Here is a 24,570-nt window from a genome sequence, read left to right as displayed (position 1 = left end):
GGGTAATACGAGTCACCAGGCCCGGCGTAGTCCGCCTGGAGACCGAAGATGGCAATTCGGTGAGCAACTCCTGGAATATCGAACATCTTCACAAGTTTTACCCATAGGGCGCGGTTACCGTAAGCTCCGGCAACCCCCTTTTTTGTACTAGCCTTGACGGCAAGGCATGTAACCCTATGTACAGAGCCAGGCGCAGATCTGTGTGCAGCTAGATAGCTTTTAGCATGTACAATTTCCTGCTAGTTTCCTTGTTTATATATATATATATATATATATATATATATATATATATATATATATATATATATATATATATATATATATATATATGCATGCATGCTTGCCTAGGATACTGTGCTACCATAGATTCTAACAGGTGCTAGGAAATCACCAAGGCACCATGCCCCCGACCTATCCTCCTTTCAGCCGCAGTAACAACACCCTGACAATAAATTGAGAAGATTGCTCAGTGCGGCGTCTCCGCCGACAACCCAACCAGATAAAGTTCCTCCCCTGCCCATTCATGTTCGTAACTTGTGACTTGCGCATTAGAAAACCTCGCCACTCTGTTTAGACTTGGGTGCTCCCATCCCCGACTCGAACGCTGCTTCAGTCGGGGAAGTTGTAGTAACCTTGGATAAAAAGAGTTTGGCAGGGGGCTAGACCCTGCGTCTGTAACCCGACAGATGTGATTCTCCGGCAGGCACATAGTGCGCCGGCAAGGTAGCTTGCCGGGGAGACTCATTTATTTTCATTAAAGGGGTGTTTCACCTCTGCACGAACGTAAATGTGCATGAGTTCTCGGCAAAATCTCATCTTTTTCATTGATATGCTGATGCAAGTACAAATGTTACAGAGCATAAACATGGGCTCGGAAGATTACATTTCCTAGAAAGTTAAGATTTGGCAAAGGCCTACAAATTGAGAAAAAGATAAGTGCCCCGTGATCCCCGTTCTTGCCCCTTTCCTCTCCAGGCATGGTAGGCGAAGAAAGGTGACGGGCATGGGGAACGCAACGATGGAGAGCTTGACGAGGAAGCCCATCCACCACCGACGCTAGAGCTAGCAGGACGCAACCCCCGACAAGGCGTGTTGCCGGAGGAAGGGGGAGGTGGAACAGACGATGGTGCTACCACTGATGGTCAGCCGGAGTCGGATTCGTCGTCCTCCCGCCCACTGTTGTCGTCATCGTTGGCGATGTCCTCCTCGCCGATGTCGCTCGAGGAGGAGCTTTCATCGTCAGTGGAACTCTCCACGCAGCGCCCTAAGCGGATTCTTGAGCTCCTGAAGACCTTGATGGAGAGCAGGCCGCTCTCCATTAACTTGAAAGGGAGAATGTGCCCCTCCGACAAGCTATGGGCATGTGCAAAAGACTTCCACCCCTGGCGAAGGTACATGACGTGAGGACGGGGAAAGTCAACGTCAGCCCACATACTGCTGTTCCCGCAGCTCCTCATGTGAAGCCTCAAGTCCTGCGGTGGATCCTGCTCCATCACCCGGGCGAACAGGGTCAAAAGCCAGAGACGACTGCACATAGGCTTATACAGCCTGATGAAGAATTCATAGGGCTGGTCTCCGACATGGCCGCCCATCGGAGGAGGGGCCGCCGGCGGAAGCTTAGCTGGAGCACCGCCCCGTCCAATTCCTCCCCGAGCACCGCGACGACCCCGGCTCGTCCCTTCCTCTTCCCCTTGCGGTGGGCTCTGCCGCCGGAGGCTCCGGAGGAGGAGGAATGCGCTGTTGAGCAGAAGCCCTCGTCACCGCCGTCGAAGCACCAACACACCCTTTAACCATGGCGAATGAGAGGAAGGTGATAAGCAAAAAGAGGGGAAGGGGGAAAGTGTGGAGAAGCACTATCCCTCCCCCTTTTTATAGAAGAAGCAAGGTCGGGGCCTAGCCACCCAGCCCTAGGGGCGACCGCCCCACACGACCAATGTGGACTCCGGAAGCATGGGGAATCAGAACTGACCCGCTCGCCCAATCAACAAACGCCTGGTTTTCCACCTCGGCGTTAATGCCCACGTCCTACGCATCCACCGCTTGCCCTTCCCTAGGCATGGAAGATACGTGGCAAAGCGGAAGGGGGCATGAGGACAGGTGGGATGACCGTTTTCTACCCCGTGATCGTGGCGTGCGGCGCCATGCAAGCTGCGACTCGAGTCCACTTAGTAAATGAGTAGCGCCCCTGTAGATTCCTTCTTTTTTAATAAGGGAAGCACGTGACGCCTCTTTACTATCGACTGCAAGATGACAAAAGCATGCTGAGGCCATCCCACACACGACCCCCATGTCACACGCTTGACGCGGGTCGTGGGGAAGCACAACTGACAGAAAGATCGTGGTGATTCATCTCTGCCACGCCCGCCCATGCACTGCCTTGGCCCCGGCCCAACTACGCCTTGCGCTTATGTGTGGCCCAGGCCCGGGGGCTCCTGTCGGTGTACAAAAGTATGGGTACTTCTGTACCCCTTACTAGTGCACGGGCAGTCACAACCACACCTGCGGCAGGGCCTGGCGAGGCAGAGGAAGGCAAAAACCGAAGACTACCAAGACATATACTCGAAACAGAAGGAGCAAAGGTCAAGCTGGACCACCCCCGGCAAGGGCCTTGCTGGGGTAACCCGCACAACACCAGCAAGTCCATCACCCTTGGGGCTGAGAGCTCTGGCACCATCAACAACGTTAAGACCAAGATCTGGAGAGCACATGCCTGATAGCATGCAGCTCCTCATAAAGATTGACAGCCCACAGATCCATGTGGGACCAGAAGACAAAGACCCCCGGCAAGACCCTTGTCGGGGACGACTCCAAGGGCCCCGACAAGCCTTGCCGGGGACGATCGCTGGGCCGTGTCTAGACCCGCGCCCGGCAAGGTTTCGCCACCTCACCACCACTCCAGTACGATGATAGGCATGCCAACTAAGAAGGTGCCTGCATGGTGGCATGCAGATCTTTGTCGAAGCTTTACCATTGTGCCAACGCAGCAGCTAGTTAGCCAGCGTGGCACTGCATGCCTTGTCAGCCTGGACGCGTGTTGAAGCAAGGAGGAGCGGCGAAGGACGGGATGGCTTCTGTTGTCGCCCCCGATAAAGTCGGAGGACACATAGGCAACGCATTGAATGCGTTCATCCTACGTTGACCGAGCGATAAGCTCGTACAACTGTAGCTTGCCACCTCCTGTGTTTCACTGTGCCAATCCCTTTGCATATAAAAGGAGGCCCAAGGCATACAGAGAGAGGATTTGGACTTTTGGACAAGGCACACACCATAGCTAGTTCAAAAGCTCAAGAACACATATATCTAGACAAGCAGGACTAAGGTATTATGCATCTTTGCGGCCTGAACCTGGGTAATTCCTCTATGTGCTAATGGCTCGACCTGCTCTTCGTGCAACTAATCCCCCACCGAACGTAGAAGGGATCCTTGTGACCCCATAGGTGTTGGTTTTCCCCGACACAAGGCTATGCCAAAGAGGTTGTACACTCGTCGCATCACTTTATTACTCTGCATTCATGTCGACCCCTCATGGATCCTTTGGTTGAAAGCAGTTGCAAATCTAGAAACAAAAGAATTGTGGTCACAAAATTAACAGGGAGAAAACTAAATGCTCTTTTGAACCACAATTTTAATCGGTTTAGCAAGATAGCCATTATATGATACTAATGTAGACCAAATGTAAGCTCACAAAATATTTCGAGGCCAGGCTTCAACCTGTTGAAGACTGCCTACTAGAATCACCATTGGTTCAAAGAAAAAGTGAAGGAAAACATAGGAATTGGAAACTTTACTATGGTACTACTATTCGTGCATTTGGTTAGAAGGAATGGAGCAAAGAAAAACTGGAGGATTTTTTTCCTTTGGTGTCTTTTTCAAAGAAAAAATGTAGGAATTTTGATATCCACTTGGACATCTTTTTCATATTAATATGCACGGAGAATAGGACTAATTGCATTACTGGCATAATAAGATTCTTATTTTTTTTCATTTTCACGTGGTTTGACTTTAATTTGACCATGTTTCTCCACTCCTGTGTTCTTCCAATTGATGCAACATATTTACTTCATTTTCAGATAGGTGTCAAAGAAAACTCTGTGTGTAATGTCCTGCTCCTGCCGTGCCGTCATCCACCCCACCTGAGGTGCACCATCGATGGAAGCGTTCACTGCAGCGGAGATTCCCCCTGCAGACTTTCTTTCGCCGCCTCAGATCATCTTCCCCGTAGCCAGCAGCCACGCCAACTGCATTACCATCATCGACTGAGCAGATGAACTTGAGGACTACACAATTCCGAAAGAGAGGTCACACTCTTTCGTGTCTGCTTACGTTATACATCGGTTATTATTACCTGCTACTTTATTGTCTTGTTCACCTCTTAGACTCTGAGTCAGGTCCAAACTAATGTTCAAACTTGAGTTTTAAAATGCCTGTGGGACACATATCGAGGCAACAACAAATAGTATTTGTCTACTATCTGGTTCATCTGGGGTCTTCTATGTGGTTCATGTTGGATGGGCAACAAACAGTAGATGATCCATCGTCTATCTTTTTTAAACTGAAGCTATAATCTACCTGCTATCATTAGTTTTGGATCTATCCACTCATTTGCTACCAGCAGTCTTGATTTATGCATGCACCCCTTAGGCCTTACATAATCTAACTATGTTTTTTATTATGCATGTCAGTTATTGTACACAATCGTACTGAACATGTAGAGAAAAAGAGAAGACCGTTGCATGGGAATATAATGTCATGAAGACGCCGCTCCATGGTAGGTGAAGTGCCCCCCCCCCTCCCGCCATTCTAGATTGTATTCCATAGGAAGATAACTATTCAGAGGGGGACTCAGAGGGAGCCGACCACTCCTATTTACCCCCTAAGGTGTTTGCTCTAACCTGGCATGCTGATATTGGTCATATCATGCATATGGCGCCTCACATTGCTTACATTATACATCTTATATGTCATCAGCTTAGTTTAGATTTGCTTTGTGTGAATGCCACCTATTAGGTTTCTATATCATACTCCCACCCTTCCTAAATATTTGTCTTTTTAGAGATTTCAACAAGTGACTACATACGGAGCAAAATGAGTGAATCTACACTCTAAAATATGTCTATATACATCTGTATGTGGTAGTCCATTTGAAATCTCTAAAATGATACATATTTAGGAACGAAAGGAGTATATGGGAATTGTGCAATGCCATCTTCTTTATCCAGGCATCATATACGTGAATCATGCAATGTCATCCTGTTTAGCCAGTCATCGTATATGTGAATTGTATTGTGCCATATTTTTTTCATAATGTATTCCATTTGTTAACAATGCTTATACATTCATCTACTTTTCCTGTGCATTAGCCATTTGAGTCGGTCATGGGAAAATCTGGAGTGAAAACAAGGTCTTCTGAGCAGTCAGTGCTACTTGTCGATGCAGATTTCTTGCTAGTTACAGATAGCTCCTCAGAGGAGGATTCAGAGATAGATGACCATTCGTATCCCCTCCGGGGTGCATGCTCTAACATGGCAGGGTTATATTGCCCATATCATGCATATGGTGTCTTGCATTGCCATGCCATCTGCTTAGATTGGACATGCTTTGTGTGAATGCCTCCTGTTTGCTTTCTATATCAGATATGCGAATTATGCAATGCCATGTTTTTCAGCCAGTTATCATATATGTGAATTATCTCATGCCATCCTTTTTTTTCATTACGTATTCCATTTGTCGACAATCTGTGTATATTGAACTACTCTTCATGTGTATCAGCCATTTGAGCCGGTTATGTAAAAACCAGGAGTGAAAACAAGGTCTTCAGAGCAGGCAATGGTACCTGTTGAAGCATATATCTCGATGGTTACATGTAGCTCCTCAAAGGAGGATTCAAAGACAAATGACCATTCCTATATCCCACCTGAGGTGTATGCTCTAATTTGCAATGTTTATATTTCTCATATCATGCATATGGTGTCTTCAATTGCTTAGTTTAGACATCATATGCACAATATTCAATTCCATATGCTTAGTTTAGAGATCATACATGTGAGTGCCAGCTTCTTAGTATATGAATCAATTATGTCAATTATATCATGCCATCATGTATACTTAGACAACATGTATGTGAATTATTTCATCCCAACCTATTTTAGAAAGACATCATATAGTTTTGTCATGTCATCCTCTTTATATACTCATCATATGTTGAATTATGCCATTATATCCTGTTAAGTTATCCATCATATATCTGAAACTGTGTCATACTATCATGTTTAGTTAGCCATCATATATGTGAAGTTGTGTCATATTGTCCTGTTTGGTTAGACAACATATATGTGAATTACCACATCTGTCTATCATACGATATCTATACCTTCAATTTCTTTTCTTGTTTATCAACCATTTGAATTGGAGGGGGTGATGACAGTATCTAAGGGAGCAAAAACCCGTTCTTCACAAAAGACGGTGCTACCCATCGATGCAGATAGAACCATGGTTATACTGGCCCACGAACTAGCCCCTCCACACATAATCGAGACTCTTCCAAATTGCACACTTACACCGTTGGACAGGGAACCAGCTACAATCCATCTAACCCCAACCACAGTGGATAGTAACCCACTTCTAGATGACACATCACCATGTCCACCACAGAGTACCCCCACACGAGCAGTTTGTAAGGCAACTGCAGTGCCCAAAGCACAAAGACCACCATAGTGAACCCAAACTCCACATTTAAAGCAGAAGAGCAACTATTCTCAGGTTAGATTCCATTGCTATGGTCCATACTCCTTTGCTATTGCATCACTATATTTACTCATACCAACTACTTTCCAATTTGAAGGATCCAATTGAAACTCCAATGGCACAATACGTATGTTTTAAACCTATTTCTTTAACTTATTGTCGTTCTAACTTGTTGCTCTATGCTGATTTTAGTTTCAGTTGTATAAATAGTTATGTTCTCATGTGATGCATATTACAAGTGTTGCTAGTGCTGTGTAGTTTCTCACACTTATATTCTACCTATGCTGTTGTGTCTTCAAAATATATGATTTGAACTGTGTCTCTATCTTGATTTGGCAACATAAACCAGAATGATATGGACAATACAGTAACCATAGTACATATATATATGTTTGTTTCATGCTATTATCTTGTCCACCTTACTACTGAACCGGTTTACCAAAATGACTTTCATATACTACATGCTAAACCTGTGATGTGTCTGCATCCCATGGTATGGTAATCATTAACCATTAGGCTCTGTGTACTAACCTATGGTCTATGTGAGAGTTCTATGTGGGGTTAGGTATGTTTCCATGGGCTTGCGTCAAGATGAAGATAGCATACAATCCATGGAGAGGATGACATCAAGTGGTGATCATCACTTGATGTTTGTGTGTGCAAGATCAAGTGGAGCATCACGAAGATATCATGCTTGAAGCTTGTCGTCCATTGTGGTGACAATGGACTTGTAAAGATGTGCCGAAGAGTGGCTCACCCGTAGTGGAGTATGGGGGAGCAATCTACTAGTCTTCACTGAGCCAACACAATCAAGAAAGGTGGTCCAACTTGAGGAAGTCAAGATCGTCATTATCCATCTCAAGTGGACTATGTGCAAGGCAAAGGTTTACCCTTGATAGGTTTCCTATTTTACCGGCCTCATGGTGGTAGTTGGGAGACCGGGTTATAGGATCGATTGTCATACTATCAAGGGGGGCTCTCAAGTAAGTAGCTTGATCGTATTGTTTGTGGAGAGCTCAAACCATTGCATCTTGCATCATCTTTCTTGATCCTTGTTTGGTGTTTCTCATTGTGAGTTTTATAGCTTATGGTCATCTTCATGACAAGCTTGAGTTCATCGGAAATAGAGTTCACATGCATCTTCTACAATGTTTTCGATGTTGGAGGTTATGTCGGTTCTTTTTTGTTGGAGGTTTCACTCCTCTACATCTTAGGCATACCTCCCCTGCCTATTCTTACTATAAGCTACATCTTAGGTCTCTTCTCTGTCGCTGTTTGGATGCTACTCATCGTCATCTATCCAACAAGCTTGAGTTTTCTCAATTCAGAGCTCATATGCAGAAGTTATGGCAGTTCTAGTTTTCTTGCTGCATCTGTTTTGCTTGGGGTTTGCTTAATACACCCCTGCGGTAGTACCGCTCTAGGCAGCTGTAGTACCGCTTGTAAGCGGTAGTACCGTCCTTGTCGGGCGGTAGTACCGCTTGTAAGCGGTACTTCTGTTGTCCAGTTTCGCGGTTGCTACCACTGCTTTCTTGGGGTTCTGTTTTTTGTGTCGAGTTTAGCAGTAGTAGTGCAACAGTATCGCCTATAAGCGGTAGTACCGCCCTGGTCGAGCGGTAGTACCGCTACTGCAGTACTGCCCTCGTGCTCTGCTCTGCCTTGCCTCCTCTACTCCTCCCGCGGTAGTACCGCTGGGATGAGCGGTAGTACCGCTCCGACGGCACTACCGCCCCATAGGTTCATAGCCTTTCCTCTGTTTCCCTGTTACTACCGCACGAACGGTAGTACCGCTCGATGGAGCGGTAGTACCGCTCGTGTGCGGGCTGAGCACATAACAGTTGGATTTTCCCCACCTATAAAAGGGGGTATTCTTCCCCATTGAACCTTATCCCTTGAGCTTGTGTTCTTCCTCCATTTTTGACCTTCTTCGAGCTTGCTATCTCTCAACCCCTCTAATGATTCTTGCTAGTTCTTGAGGAAAAAGTGAGAGGAGATCTAGATCTACGTTTCCACCAATCATTTTCTCCTCTATGTGAGGGGAACCCTTTCGATCTAGATCTTGGAGTTCTTCGTGTTCTCTTCTTCGTTCTTCCTCTCATTTTCCTTCCTAACATTAGTTGCTTTGGTGGGACTAGCACATATGCTCTTGCGTTACAACGGGAAATAAAATAGTATGCCTTTAAAGTCAGTGAGAACTATATGCGCAGGCAAAACCCTATGTGCACACGAAAAAAAGAACATTTAGCTTCTCGGTTTTGCCGCGTGTGAAGGAATTAATCCGATATTCTTCCATTCATTGATCGAGGGCATTTACGAGTTTTGTTACGTCATCATACGCCAGAGAAGGCCCATCAGTTATTTAATGTACTTTTCCTTTCAATCCTTTCAATCGAGGGGATTTTAAGGTATGAAGTTTCTGAACATTCTAGAAAACATGAACAATTTTTTAAATCCTGAACAGTGTTTTGAAAATTATGTACACTTTTGGAGAAACACGAACAAATTATGAAAGAGAAAATCTTATAAAATTCATAACATTTTCTGAAAACACCAACTTTTTTATAAAAACATGAACATTATTTGGATATGTGATTTGTTTTACGAAACATGTATTTAAAATTCATAAGATTTTTAGAAAATGTGTATCTTTTATACACGAACATTATTTTTAATTGTGAAATTTTCACTAAGACAGGAATACTTTTTGAATCTAGAGCATTCTTTGAAATTCCATTTTCTTTTTAGAAATCTCGAACAATTTTTGAAAAAAATAAAAATTTGGAAAAATAGGAAACGTTTTGCATGTTTTGTATATTTTTCAAAATAGCAACAAAATTTTGGAATTCTAAACATTTTCCAAATTTGTTTTCTTTAATTCTAAAAGTTTACTGAGAAATTTTTATTTACGAAATAAATCCTAAAATAAATATAAACTTGGAAGGGAAAAAGAGATAGGGAAAGGAGAATAAAAATAGAAATAAAACACAGAAATACAGAAAAATGGGCCAGCCCATCATAGATTGTCCTGTACGAAACTCAGACTATTTTTTATCGTCCGGTGCAGAAATAAGAATTTCCCCAGCTGCATGGGCAGAAAAATAAGGGCGCTCGCTTCGTTGGGCTACAACGCGCGGCCCACGTACGAAAATTCTTTTTCTAGCAGACAAACACACAAGAATTTAGTACCACCTTGGATAGAAAAAAACTTTTTGGTGGTGAACGGATGAAAAAATTGGCGAAACGCAACTTGCTTTATTAGTAGGTATAGATATAGATTTGGGAGAGAAGGACTTGGGCACTCCGTGTGGCCTTACCATTGCCTTTGGTGCATCGATTTGAGTTCTTCACGGTGATACGTGGAAGTTACAAGTTGAGAAGCTTTATTACTCTTGGGTGCTTGGGTGCCCTAGACGGTTGGTGGTGTTCGGAGCTCAATCATTGTGGTGTAATACTCCAGGCAAGCGTTGGGGTTCCTTAGTGGAATCATGACATCTTGCATTGTGTGAGGACGTGAGGAGATTACGTTGGCCCTAGGGGCTTCTTGGGGAGCATTGTGCCTCCACACCGCTCCAAACGAAGATCAGCATCCGCAATGGTGTGAACTTTGGGATACATCATCGTCTCTGCATACCTCGGTTATCTCTTATCCGAGCCCTTTACTTATGCGCTTTACTTTGTGATATCCATATTGTTTCTTATCATATATTTTGCTATCACTTAGTAGTTTATCTTGCTTAGCATAAGTTGTTGGTGCACATAGGTGAGCCTAGTTGTTGTAGGTTTTGTGCTTGACAAATTAACCACTAGGTTTATTCCGCATTTGTTTAAGCCTAAACCGTAATTATTTTAAAGCAACTATTCACCCCCCTCTAGGCGTCATCCACGATCTTTCAGTGTTTCTTTCCCATGTATCTTTGTTGTGATGAATTGAGTCTTTCCCTTAAAGGTGTGAAACCGACGGTGCATTTTTGATCCCATCAATGCAACCAACTTCTTCTTCATGCAACAACAAGCTTGATAAACCTTCAATGCAAAGCAAAATCAAATAAGGGGACAGTGGATCGCCTCTAGTAGTAGGAATAGATCTTTCACTCTCCACGGAATTATATCAAACAGTGAATCTGACAGAGCTCCCACAGTTCATAATCAAGTTGATCCATTGAGGATGAAAACCAAGCTTTGTCATCATGTTTGACCAATGGAATAAAATATCAATATTTGCAATACCTAATAGATAAAATATGTTCTTTCATGATGGATCAAATGATATAAATTTGTTATAGACATTTTTCCAGATACTTGGTCAAACATGCACATGTTTGACTTTTGAAAAACTAACACACCTTATATATTTGGAAAGGAGAGAGTGAAAAATAACTTGTGTTTATACTACAGGTGTAGATATAAATTACTACATCTTGATCTGATGAATTAAAATACACATTATATCTTATAAGTACCTTTTCAGAAAGACCACCTGTTTTGGGTAGGAGTAGCTTTTTCTGGGTGTGAAAAACATGGGAGTAGTTGACAATATTGATTACTCCATTGTTTATCTATAAATTTCGAAATCTCTGGTACCAAGGAACACAGGGAAGTTTAGAGAAAGTTTTGGAATATTTGGGATAACCTATTAAAAAAAGAAAAAAAGAAAAAATAAATAACAATAATTAACCTCTCAATAGTTAAACCATACTTCACATCAACACATGAATATTTTGCGCATCAGCGAAGTAAATATTTTTTTTAAACATTTTTTGGACCAGGCATGACCCATTCCCATTGTATATATAACAAAAGAGCCAGGAAACGAGAAAGGGAAGAAGTTAGTTAACAAAATCACAAGGAAACCACCGTGTAAACGCCAATGATCGGAACACACACCATGGCACAAATACATTTTAACATAGTGCAACCGACAAAATCTTACTTTAAAATTTTGGGGTATTTTTGAGATTTTGCCGCTAGTTTAAAATTTCCATTTGGTTCTGCATTGGAGCCTAGCTATAGGCCTGTACTTCAGAGCATGCAAGGCATAGTTTTTGTTTATGTTTTTTTAGGATTTTTTTTTGTTTATGCAGAAGACATTTTTCTAAGACAAAGAAGACATTTTTTTTGTGTGTAATGTTTTTTTTAGAAGAATGTGTGTAATGGGTAGTTGCATGCATGACACCATGTAGTGATAGGCCCATGTACCCGGCCCCGCCCGGGAGCACCTGAGTGGCCCACCATCGCCTAACCGTTTCCTTCCTCCTCTGCTCTCTCTTCTCTGCTCTGCTCCGCTCCCGACGACGGCGGCGACGGCGCGGAGACACCGGATGGCGGGCAAGGGCGAAGGCGCGTCGTCTTCGGGCTGCTGTGCCTGTGCTCCACGGCCGGCATGGTCGCCCGGCCTCTCCTCCGTCGCTGGAACTGGAAGCAAGCGCCACCGGGTCAGGTCGGTCAGGTTCCATCCCTTCCCACCCGCATGCCCGCCATGTGCTTGTGCTTATGCCCACACCGTTCGTTCCGCCGCGACCTACCTAGCTCGAGCACTTTGCGAGCAAGAGAGGGAGATAGCCCGCTCTGTCATGTCCACGCTCGCTTGCCGCAGTGGCTCCCGCTGCTTTGGCCAGGACAAGACTAGATTGGCAGCAGCTACGGACGGATGCCATCCAACTTATCATCTTGACTAGTCTTGCTAACAAATAAGTTGGGACGGAGCAGAGAGAGCTCATGTGCGATGCCGGCACCTCTACCTTTGCTCTCGGCCCAGCACAAGAAAAGGTCTGGGCCAGACTGCCCATTCCATGCCATTGTACCGACACGCCACCATCACAATCACCAATGCTTCTCTCCCTGTACGTCAGCTTGCTTGCGCCCGAACTACGTATGCTCTGGCTGCATCATCAGGTTTTCACAAAAAAATCGGCCAGACTTCTCAAACCAACTTAACTTCAGGGCTCTCTCACCGAATCAGCCCAACCCAACCCTTCTTTTGCAGCTAGCTAGGATCAGGCAGGCGGCAGCGGCATCCATCACCGGCGGACCATCAAGGTATGTACTAGTGCACACTCGTCTCCTTTAATTTGCAGCTACCAACAGCCTGTTTACCATCGATTTCCTTTTGATTCCTTGACGCAGGCGCCGTTGTCCATCCCTGCATCCACCGGCCAGGGGATGGCCGAGACCGCCCTCGGCGCCGCACAATGGGTGGTGCGCAAGGCGCTGGCCCCCGTTGCGGATGGCGTGCTGGAGGCTTGGGCGGCCAGCAGGACATTTGGTCTCAACATCCAGGCCCTCAGAACGGAACTGGAGAAGGTGCAGGCCACACTCGAAATAGCTGCCACCAAGGAGCTCCCCGGGCTGGCCACGGAGAAGATGCTGCAGAAGCTGTGGGACTCGGCGCACAATGCCGAGGACTTGCTGGACGAGCTGGACTACTTCCGCATCCACGACGAGCTTCATGGCACGTACGATGCTGCCGACCAGCACAGCGACGATGTCCTCCGTGACCTCGCCTGTGATGCTCGCCACACCATCAAAGATCTTGGCAAACTGATCAACTGTTTCCCATGGCAGCATGCCGAGCTCCAGCAGAGGTCACGTGGCAATTCGTTCTCAGCATCAGACGCCAACCAGGAGGTCAGCGGATGCATGCCCAGCCTCGGTAAACTGCTCCTTTCCTCATGTTCCCCACATCCACATGTTCATGGTGATGAAGATCGTGGCAATGCGCAAGAAGCACCGATGCCTGAGTTTAATAGGGCTGATTTCTCCCAAAGGATGAAGGACACTATAGAGCAACTAAAGCTTATGCGTAATGATGTTAAGGATATTCTGCAGACTTGTGGCCCTAGAACTGTCCTAGACATTGCTCAGCGTCGTGCCGCCACCACACCTCAGAGTGCAGAGCTAAAACTGTATGGGAGGGACCATGTCATGAATAATATGATACATGATATCACCGAGGGTCAATACTGTGACAAGGGTCTAACTGTGCTTCCGGTTATTGGTCCGGGGGGAATGGGGAAGACAACTATGATACAACACATATATAACAACCAACAAGTGCAGAATCATTTTCCAGTCAGGATTTGGATATGTGTGTCGTTCAATTTCAACCTGGGTAAGGTGCTAGAACAGATTAAAGAAGGTACTCTTACGGTTGAAGGTGAAAATGGGTGTAGTACAACACAAGAGCTGATTGAACACAGATTGAAACACAAAAGGTTCTTACTTGTATTGGATGATATATGGCAGTTTAATGATGTGGATGACTGGAAAAAACTATTATTGATACTCGGCAAGTCACAAGAAAAGGGTTCCATTATTCTAGTCACAACTCGGCAAAAAGAAATAGCAGACCAGGTTAAGAAAAGTGCAGAGCCAAAAGAACTGAACGGTTTAGAACCTGGAGAGTTTAAGAAGTTATTCCTTGTATATGTCTTTGATGTTGAGCATTGTCCAGGGGATAAACGTTTTTTGCTTGACACTGGAGATAAGATAATGGGAAAACTAAAGGGCTCCCCTCTTGCAGCAAAGACTGTTGGTAGATTACTGAGGACAGACCCTAGTTTGGCTCATTGGAGAAGGGTCCTAAACAGTAAACAATGGGCGAAACAGACCAATGGAATTATGCTTGCCTTGGAGCTTAGCTATGGCTTTCTCCCTTTCCATTTGCAACGGTGTTTTTCCTATTCTGCATTATTTCCTGAAGATTACCGTTTCAGAAGCCATGAGCTCATCAGCCTATGGATCGGACTAGATATTTTGACACCTTCCGATCAAAACCCAACCTTTGAAGGCATAGGTCTGAGCATATTGAATGATCTAGTCATCCATGGATTTTTCAAAGAATATAAAACTGATGGTGGTCTCCGGTATGTTATGCATGACCTACTGCATGAGTTGGCATTGAAGGTTGCATCACATGATTGTCTTCGTTTTCGTCTCCCTGATGTTGGATCGGTAGAAATTAAGCCATCCACCCTACACTTGTCTATAAGCATAGAAAACTTGGGTGAATACCATGGTCAAAAATTAAAGAGGGAATTGGAAAAATTGAAGACAAGATTGAAGGTTGAACATTTGCAAACACTGATGTTATTTGGAGCAATGGATGAAGGTTTTGCTAAGATATTTGGTGATTTTCTCAGGGAAGCAAATGCTCTTCGTGTTCTTTATTTGCCCCTCCTGAAGTATCCCGTGGAGTCCATGGTACATAATTTTTCAGGACTTGTCCACCTACGATTCCTATGTCTAGGGTGTTTACCAATTAACATCTCTAAATTTTATCATCTAAGGGTTCTAGATCTTAAGTCATGGTCTGGCAGTGGTGATTTTCCTGAAGACACGAGCAACCTTGCAAAATTGTGCCATTATTATACCCCAAGAGATGATAAGCTTCATTATGATATCTGTAATGTGGGAAAACTTCAGCTCTTGGAAAAGTTGAAGGTATTTCGGGTCAATAAAAAAAATAAAGGATTTGAACCAAAGCAACTAGAGCCATTGACCAAGCTATGGGAGCTTGGCATCTACAACCTTGAGAAAATACATACAAAAAAAGAAGCAGCTCAAGCAAAACTGATTGAGAAAAAATACTTGAGGAGGTTAACATTGGATTGGGATAGTAAGCGATCTAGTGATGAGCCTGGTGTGGAAACAATGGTTCTTGAGTGCCTTCGACCACATGAAAATCTTGAAGTGTTGTGCATTAGAGGGCACAGAGGCCCCACTTGTCCAACATGGCTGGGTGATGAGCTTGCTGTTGAAGCCCTACAATCTCTTTGTCTTGATGGTGTTTCTTGGAAGGTCTTCCCTTCTTTACGGAACATGGGGGATCTTTGTGAGCTTGAGATACAAGACTGTCCAGAATTCTCGTCCGTGATTCCCACCTCCTGGGTTGAGAGTTTGCGTCGCGTCACGATTGAATGTGTCAAGCTACTAAAGAGGTTTGCATACTCAAAATCATCAAATGGAGCACAACTGGAAATCATTGGATGGGGTGATCTGCAAAGCTTAGACCAAGTGTTAGTTTTCGATAAAGAAACAGGTCTTCAGAAGCTGACACTCGAGAGATGCCCACCTTTGGAGTTGAAGCACCTTCTGATGCTAACCTCGCTGAAGACACTGATTGTAAGGCATTCAGCTGGTCTGGCTGGTCTGGCTGGACCACTAGGAGGTCTGGGTGATGTGGAATGGCAGCTCCCTGTTGAGCACATTGAGATCTGCCACTTAAATGGTAATAGTTGGAATGAATTGACAGAGCTCTTCCCACACCTCCCAAAGCTCTCCAAATTGGAGATACGGGATTGTAAAAATATAAAACAGCTGGTAGTGGGGGTAGATTTGCGACAAACAGCATCAGATATGGGGGGAGGTGAAATAACAGCAGCAACAGAGGAAGAGGATGATGGGGTGCTGCTCTTCCCATCTCATCTCTGTGACTCACTACAGAAATTGAAGTTCCTTTTCTGCCCAGAGCTGGTCCTGGTGGACTCGCCAACTCTTGTTCCTGGAGGAGGATGGCTCCAAGCCTTGCGATCCCTCCAGAGATTAAGCATAAAGTATTGCCCAAAGTTTCTATCCGCCTTCTCGTTTTCCAGTCACATTTTCCCTTCCTCCCTGCAATTCCTGGAGCTTACGAAATTAGAAGGGATGGTGACACTAGAGCCTCTCTCAAACCTTTCTTCTCTTACCAGATTAGTATTGGAATTTTGTGGAAAGGATCTGAAATGTCAGGGATTGCAGTCTCTCCTTACCACCGGGGGCCAGCTCAACGAATTGGAAGTCAGGGGCAGCCATATATTCTTTGCTAATTGGGATCCAAATCCCAGACGGGCTTTGGAGGATGCTGAAGGAGGAGAAGAGCAGCCAACACAGCTTGTTTCATCCACACTGCGGAAGCTTTGCACAGATGATGCAGCAGGACTCCTTGCTGCACCCATCTGCAGCTTCCTTTCTTCCTCTCTCACCAAGCTGAAACTTCATGGGTATGGGCATGAAGGGTTGGAGCACTTCAGCAAGGAGCAAGAGGATGCCCTTCAGCTTCTCTCCTCCCTCCAGAAACTTGAGTTTAGGCATTTCCGCCATCTTCAGCAAATCCCTGCAGGGCTGTGCAACCTTACCAGCCTCAAGATGTTATCAATCAACCACTGTCCTGCCGTCTCGTCATTGCCCAGCGATGGCCTCCCCAAATCACTGGAAAAGCTAGATGTCTACGACTGCAGCGAGGTGCTAAAACGGCAGTGCAGGTGGATGTTGGGAACCATCCCGAAAATCATAAGAGGATGATCCAAGGTAACACAAACATACTTTCTTGTGTTCTTCCATGTTGCCCTTTTCTTGCGACCCTGCTTAATAACACTGCATTTATTCCCATCCAATGTTCAGGACAACGCCTTGGAGTTCCCTTGTACATTCTTCTAGCCCTGTAGTGCTCTGCTCTTTCCATACATACACACTTGCCACATGCGTGGCATGAGGGTCTTGTGGACGCTGTCTTCCTTCCTGTACAAATTATCCGGTGAGTATGGAACTTCACTCCTGCTGTACCATATTATTTATATCCACTTCTATACTCACCGCAAAAAGTTAAAATGAACACTTATATACTCCCGCCGTATCAGATTTCCATTTTCTTCTCAACGATAGTGAAAATATCTCAGATTTATTTGTCAACGCCCCTGATCTTTCCACAAGGCGAGAAAACCAACGTCACTAGCAGCTAATACTTTCTGCAAGTCTCTTTTCTTTTCTTTTCTTTATTTGTTTTGGTTCTATGTGTGCAGGTGTTCGTTCGATCTTGTAGGCTTCTTCATATTTGCATTTTAAATTTGGGTTATTGTTATTCATCAAGACGCTGTAGTCTACTTGCATAGTTTGGGTTTCACAATCAGAATTGTGGAATAAATGAGAATATGAGTCAAGAACTGAAGAAACTCATATTAAGGTTATAAAATATTACCATCCACTCTACGTTATTGCCAATACCAGGTGTTGATGCATTCTAATTTCTGATGGCTTGCTGTTCAGGTCATCTTGTGCTTCTGATGGCTTTCTGCTACTTTGCTATTAGTACCACTTGTGTTTATAGTTCTCCAAAGCTCATGAAGACTTGATGGTGTATCTGGAAAGTTCAGTTTGATGTTCAAAAGGTCATCATGGCATAATTATGGAAAGCACTCAGTTCTCAGTGTTTTGCCACCGATAAGGTTTGTAGTTTTGTATCCAGTCTACATTCTACTGATACCAGATATCCAGTCTACATTCTACTGATACCCCAGGACAGTGTCTTTTAAGATTTCAGAAGATCTCTTCTTTCCAAGGACTACATGTCACCACAGACTGGCAGAGCTGCACAGTAAGTTTATGAGTTGATCAGAATTTGTAATACTATGGCATCATACAATCGTTGTCTCTGTCTAGTCTTTGGGTTTGCAGTTTTGAACTGTCTGAGACTAAAATTTGTAGTACTGTGTTTATTAGAATGTACAGTGCAATGGTACATGCTTATCTTTTCCTACATGAACACTCTGTTTTTCAGTTCTAACTAGCTATTATAAGAGGGCAGGAGTTATGTCTCGAAATCCTTCACTAAGTTGCTCACCATCACCATTGTGTGTTTTCAACGTTTAGTACTGCTCACTGTATAAAAATGCAGTACTGCTGTTACAATACATTTCATTTCATGGCACCAAAAATAGGCTACCATCCTGGGCTTCGGCGGGGGCAATCGTTCAGTGCAAGTCCCAGCCCAGTTTATCAGGACCTTATTCCTGTTATGTTGTTCTAGAAAAAAACACTTTTGCAAACTAAGCATGGTCTGTGTCTGGCATTTCATTGCTCTCTGTTCATAAGTAATGAAATATAGTTTTTTAGTAAAAGTAATGAAGCTTACTATTCATAAGTAATCCAAGCCAATGTTATGCTTCGCAGATATTATCAATCTGTTATCTTGGTGAAAACTGCAGTGCAGTCTGGGGAATCATTTGTGCATTTGACGTGATACAGCATGGGCCACTGCAACTACGAATTGGTCCCTAATTGGTCTGCAAATGGATTCTCCCTCTGAAGTGTCTCATGCATATACAGCAGTGTAAGTGTCTCCTCTACTTGGGCAAAGAGCTCAGCTCTCTCTTATCATACTCTAACCAAAGCAGCTCTCTTTTTTACTCTGCAAATTTAAGCTTCTTTTCATGACCTTTTATCTATTTCAGTCAGACATGCGCTCTTAGTGTCTAATCTCAGTTTATGATGTTGCTTCGTTTTGCAGGTCAATCTCCTTGGGAGCAACAGATTGAGTTGGGGAAACCGGGAATGGTGTCAAACTGCATGGTACACACTCATGCATATACTGGGATCGGTGTCTCTGAATCTGAAGCCCTCCCTCATTCTATTTTTCATTGGATGCAGTGCACCAATCAAATTCCATCCTAAGCATATACTGGTCGCTCAGAAGTTGCTGCTGTCATTGCCAATAGCATCCCCCAAGGCACAGATCAAGTAGTTGTTGCAAGAAATATTTCGAAGGTGGCCCGTGCTGTGGCTGCCGCATTGTTCAAGAAAAATAGCACGGTCAGGCCTCAGTAGTTAATATTCAGATAGACGATACTTTTTGCACTATAACTAACTAAGAATCAACTACTCTGTGTAGGTCTTGAGCCCCAAATACCGGAAGATGCTGCTGACAACTCGCGCTGCAAAGGTAAGAAGGAGATTATGCTCTGAGTAGAGGGGTAATGTAATCGGCTAGCAGAATGGCTGGTAAAAAGTTACAGCTGTGAGTAATTGGAGAAGGCTTAGATGCTGCTGAAATGTTGAGGGCACTGAAAGGAACCGGATGTATGACGCTGCTCACGGAGGTATGCAAGGACTGCTATACACACCTACTTGACGTCTCCGGCAGCGGGTGTACCTAAATACTGCACAGAGTTGAATGATGCGAGGTATGAGTAAGTAATAATTAAGCCCCCAGTGAAGTGCAAGAAATACACTAGCTAGCTCCATCTTGTTATCAGGTTAACTGAGTTGAAAACGTTCCAGAATTGGCTGCCAAGGAGGGGGAGGGGGTCATGAATTGGCTTGCACAACAGGTCCGGGGGTTAGTGGTTATGCAGTTATATGCTGGCTGGAGCCATGCCAAAGAAGATGGAAGCAGAGACATTGGCTATGCTAGGTGGTGGTATATCCGAAGCCTGACGCCTTGTGATGTCGCTCAGACTTGAGTTGTCGCCCGTGGTTAGTATTTTGCTTATTCAATATCATTAGTGCATCTCAGACTGTTGGGATTAGTACTTACACATTTCGCTTACTGCTGCTCTGCCAGATTAATGGTCAGCTCAGCTTGTTCTTCCCAATTAACAAAGGAATGTTGCTCTCAAAGTCTTGCCGTTGAACTCCCATTCCATGCGCGCACTCCTGGCGCCTGCTTACTGGAGCACGACAGATGTGCCGCAGCCGCTGCGCTGAAGATAAACTGTTCTTCCTTGTCCACACAGTCATAATAATCCTGGGACTTTGTAATTAAACCGTTCTTCCTTATCCATGCTGCTGGCAGAAGCGTAGCGTGCGGCCAGGTATATCTCAAGCCTGAAGCCTGTCACCTTGTGGCACATAATATTCTGACCCTGGCCGGCAGAACCATGGCAATTACGTACTTACACATCTCCCTCCATGTCAGGAACCAGACTGCATCTTCTGAAGAAATCTACACTTGTCATGTTGTTAACTGAAGAAACCGACACTTTTCATCTTGTTAACTGAAGAAGCCGACGCTTCTCATGCTGTTAACTAAATGAAATCGACGCCAGCAGTCGGTTGGCACCAAACCGGCGGGCTCATCATCGACCATCTGATCTTCATTTGACGGCAACTTAGGCTTGTACGAGAAAAGGACTCTGAAGACTGGAGCCGTCGCTATTTGAATTACCTTTATTACTGTCTCCTTGTTCACCTGCTTTACTTTAGCGTTGAAGTTAAGGAATACATTTCACTGGTTGTAATGGGTATAAAACCAAACCCGGATCTATCTGAGAGCCCTGGATCTCATCTTCCTGTACCTGGGGTAAACCCTAGCTGTCATGTCATGGCTGGCGCAAGCGCGCGTCCTTAATTCGCTATATTTATCTGGTGATCACCCATCTGAATTCGCCTGCTAATAAAAGAAGAACATGTAGCGCCGCAGATAAAGATTCTGGCGGAAGATGTGCATGCCGGTGTGCTTCTCTGCTGCTCAAGTTGGTGCGTTTGCCACTCAATTGTGCACGGCTAGGGAGTTCTCTGAATTCACCTAGCTACTTGGTGTGATCTCATCTGAGAGTGCATGGCTAGTATTTTTTTTTTTTTGAAACGAAGGCAAAAGATTTGCCTCATCGATTAATTAAGCAGAAGAGAATTGCCCAGTTAATTAACGAAAAACCGGACGAAAACCAATACAGACCAACCACACGTGAACTACTCACAGAGCATGCAACCCCCTAAGCACATGATCGCCTGACAACCAAACCCAACACCTAACGTCCACCAACCCCACACTGCTACATCACAAAGACACCCCAACGAGGGTAACTCGGCCGAAGACCACATGCACCACCAAATCCACGAAGACAAGGCAGACCATAAGGACAACCCAAGAAACTGATAACCATCCATCAAGCAACTGCGGATGCCTTTCCTGTGGCGTCACTTTTCTTTCCTTTGCTCCTGAGAGCCTCCTCCACAATCGCCTTGCCAGATCCAGGGCTCACCCTCTCCAAACGTTTGAGCAAGTTGTGAAGCTCTAGATTGAAGAGAATGTCATTGACCTTGTCACACACAGAAACCTGCCCAACGGTCACGTGCGAGTGGGTGACTGCAACATCGAAACCTCCATGCTCCACGGAGATGAGCGGCTGGTTGGGCTCCGAAGGATCAGGCGCCAACGTACCAACTGCCTCAACATCATCAGTCACAGTTACCACTGACACACCACTGATACGATGGACTCATGTGTCTCCAGTTGCTCACACGATAGAGCCTCGGAGTTAGGTGCCAACACACCTGTCTCATCCACCTCGCCACTCAAAGACGCCACATGCCCAATGGTCATAGATGAGGTAGTGACAGAACCAACCAAGTTCACGCAGTCCGCAAAGGCGGGCGGCTGACAGTATTTGGAACTAGTTGGGTCTTGTCACTCTCACTCCTTTGCTGCAGCTTTGACTGGCACATGTGAACATGAAACGGAGGGTAGACGATGTGCAGTACAATACGCGATGTGCCTGTCTGCCTGCCTTCGTCAACTGTCAAGTCAGTATAAAGAACATTAGAATTAATAAAAAATACATTCAGCTCGGTAGACCTCCTCGCGACGACTGCAATAATTGGAACGAGCTAAAGACACGCTGCTGTCATCGTCCCCCCCTCATGTATTGTTGTCTGAAATTAATAAATACTCCCTCCGTTTCAAAATAGATGATCCAATTTTATACTAAAGCTAGTATAAAATTGGATCATCTATTTTGGAACGGAGGGAGTAGAATACCAGCAACACGTTCGCCTAAGACAAACACAATAAGTTGCCACGCACGGAACAAATGTGTGCAACACAATCATTATGAAGGGTGTTTCGCTTTAGGGCAAAAAGAGTTTTGCTAGGCCATAGGGTTCCGCCTGATACTACTGCACCGCCTCACACGAGAGATCAAAAAAACAGGAACAAATAAATTGTGGCACATGCATGCGAAAATTGTATTCTAGAGCAATTGTGAGACGAGCTGGTTTCCTTTGTTTTTCTTTTTTGGTGTATTTTGATTAGTGTTTCTTTTGCGCTTTGTGGAAAAAAAAGGTTCATCACCTGATCGCCGACCGTGGGGATCGAACCCACGGCCACGTGGTTAAAAGCCACGCGCTCTACCACTGAGCTAGGTCGGCTTGATGAACGACAAGCTAATTCTAATAATTTTCACTATAGAGAGGTAAGTGCACGCTTTGCCACGTCACTCGTTAGTTGTAGATTTTTTCCCCTCTCAATGGTTTTTATAGCAATTCATATTTCGTGCATATGATTATTGGACCTGTCATGTGGAGTGATCCTTCCGGTTTTGGGAGCATCATTTAAATTCATGAACCTTTCTTCAGATTTGTAAACATTATTCAAAACTCACAAAATGATTCTTGAATACTATTACGAAAACTAAAAGATGTTTTAATGAAACAACAAATGAAATAAAATATTTGGTTCAAAAACCGACCAGGATTTTTGTGTGTGTGACACACGATAGGCACGTAGGGCTACCGCGGGCCTACACAATTAGCTCACAATCATACTACTTTTCTAAATAAATAAGAAGTATCTTAATAGTAAAATCGACTAGAATAGAAAAGGCGGTTGATAAACCAACCTAGAAAAAAAACATGCGACCGCGGGAAGCCATGGCAAAATGAACGATGCAAAGGGCCTCCCAGCCAAGGCAGGCTTTAGCCCTGGCCGGCTGGTGCGACCGAACCAGATCATCGGAGGCAAAGACACCGACAGGCGGGTCCGGCCTTCCCTTCGCGCGCGGGTGCTACCAAACCCGCCGCATGACAGTAGCCCCGACCGAATCAGCTCATCGAATGTAAAGAACATGTCAGGCGAGGCAACCTTCCCTTCACGCGCGGGCACTACCAAACCTGTCGAATGATGGTCGTCCCGACCGAGCCAGCAGTCCACATGTAATGGACCGCGGAAGCGGGTGGTCCGGGGCCACGCCGTTCGGCCAGATCAGACGGCGTGGAGAGCCACCGCAATACTCGACCCAAAAACGAACGACGCGGAGGACACTCTCGCATGCTTTATGAAAGTAATACATCTCATGTTTCACATGAGCAAAAAGGTTAAGTCTTCCTTGTTCCGTACAATTCTCAAAAGACAAAGATAGCAAAACCGCAGGCTTAGAATGGCATATCTCCTACGTGAATAGCATAAAAATTACATGGATTTGGGTCAAATAGTGTTTGATATCACATAGCAACAAGTTGGAGTGCACATAAAACTTTCCTCCAATGCATATGAACTCTTAGGAAAATTTCCTAACGATTCCAATCCTGTGAATCTTACAACCAATATAGGAATTTTTCTTAAATATTTAATAAATTCTCTATAAAAATCCTATGGAATTTCTTTGAAAGGAGCCCTCCAAAAGAGTCTAGTTTTGGGGAAGCGGACAATGCAGCGCTGCAGTTCAGAGGCTGGACATTCCCTTCTTCAAGTAAAACATACCCCTACCCACGCGGTGGATTTTAGGAATGCTCAGCCGTCCGATCCGATCCAGATACATCTCCCAACAGTTTTTAGTTGAGAGGACAACTCGATCAGATCTCCTGCCCCGACCCGTTCTCACGCCGCCGCCTGCTGTGGACAGTGGACTCGAGCTTCCGTCCACGCCCGTCGCCTCGCCGTTCGCCGCCCCGACGACAAGGAGCCCAGGGTAGCCGGACCGGCGCGGCGAGCCTGCTCCTCAGAAAATCACCATGTCAACCAAGCGCGCAAGCCCGGGTTCAACCGGCCCGCGCGGGGATGAGACGATCGTCAAAGCGACCACGCCGCGCCTCCCTCTGGATCTCCTTGTTGAGGTAGCCGCGCGCTCCGACCCCGCGGCCATCGTCCGCTACGCCGCCGCTTCCAAACGGCTCCGCGGCGCCATCATCGACCAGGACTTCCGCCGCCGGCTGGCCGTCCGCGCCGCTGCCAACGGCGGCTTCAACCCAGACCTCCTCCGCGGCGTCTCCTACTGGAGCCAGCGCTGGGACGGCAGCCCCCGCAAGAACGTGGCCCGGAAGACCGTGCCGCCGCAGTCCTTCCCCGCCCGCTTCAATGCC

General features: G+C 45.2%; 1 protein-coding gene and 1 non-coding gene across 3 annotated transcripts; one reads left to right on the top strand and one right to left on the bottom strand.

Annotated features, from left to right (window-relative positions):
* Positions 1–11,984: 11,984 nt before the first annotated feature.
* LOC119312000 (putative disease resistance protein RGA4) lies at positions 11,985–20,850 on the top strand. 2 transcript variants are annotated; one of them, XM_037587719.1, is made up of 14 exons: positions 11,985–12,181; positions 12,728–12,780; positions 12,868–17,028; positions 17,122–17,254; positions 17,520–17,680; positions 17,764–17,942; positions 18,020–18,091; positions 18,667–18,826; positions 19,004–19,065; positions 19,144–19,305; positions 19,385–19,676; positions 19,774–19,968; positions 20,057–20,306; positions 20,411–20,850. In XM_037587719.1, the coding sequence occupies exon 3, from the start codon at positions 12,904–12,906 to the stop codon at positions 17,020–17,022; it is 4,119 nt and encodes a 1,372-aa protein (XP_037443616.1). In that variant the 5' UTR covers positions 11,985–12,181; positions 12,728–12,780; positions 12,868–12,903; the 3' UTR covers positions 17,023–17,028; positions 17,122–17,254; positions 17,520–17,680; positions 17,764–17,942; positions 18,020–18,091; positions 18,667–18,826; positions 19,004–19,065; positions 19,144–19,305; positions 19,385–19,676; positions 19,774–19,968; positions 20,057–20,306; positions 20,411–20,850. The 2 variants fall into 2 exon arrangements, with proteins under 2 accessions (XP_037443616.1, XP_037443617.1); XM_037587720.1 differs by lacking the exon at positions 11,985–12,181 and having other exon boundaries at positions 12,423–12,780; positions 18,702–18,826.
* A 1,719-nt stretch (positions 20,851–22,569) lies between these two features.
* TRNAK-UUU lies at positions 22,570–22,641 on the bottom strand. Its single transcript has one exon. It is a non-coding gene; the product is annotated as a tRNA-Lys (tRNA).
* Positions 22,642–24,570: the final 1,929 nt, after the last annotated feature.

This window comes from Triticum dicoccoides, chromosome 5B (assembly GCF_002162155.2).
Source record: "Triticum dicoccoides isolate Atlit2015 ecotype Zavitan chromosome 5B, WEW_v2.0, whole genome shotgun sequence".
NCBI lineage: Eukaryota > Viridiplantae > Streptophyta > Magnoliopsida > Poales > Poaceae > Triticum > Triticum dicoccoides.
Note: the sequence above shows the minus strand (reverse complement) of the source record. Positions and strands in the feature narration are given on the sequence as shown.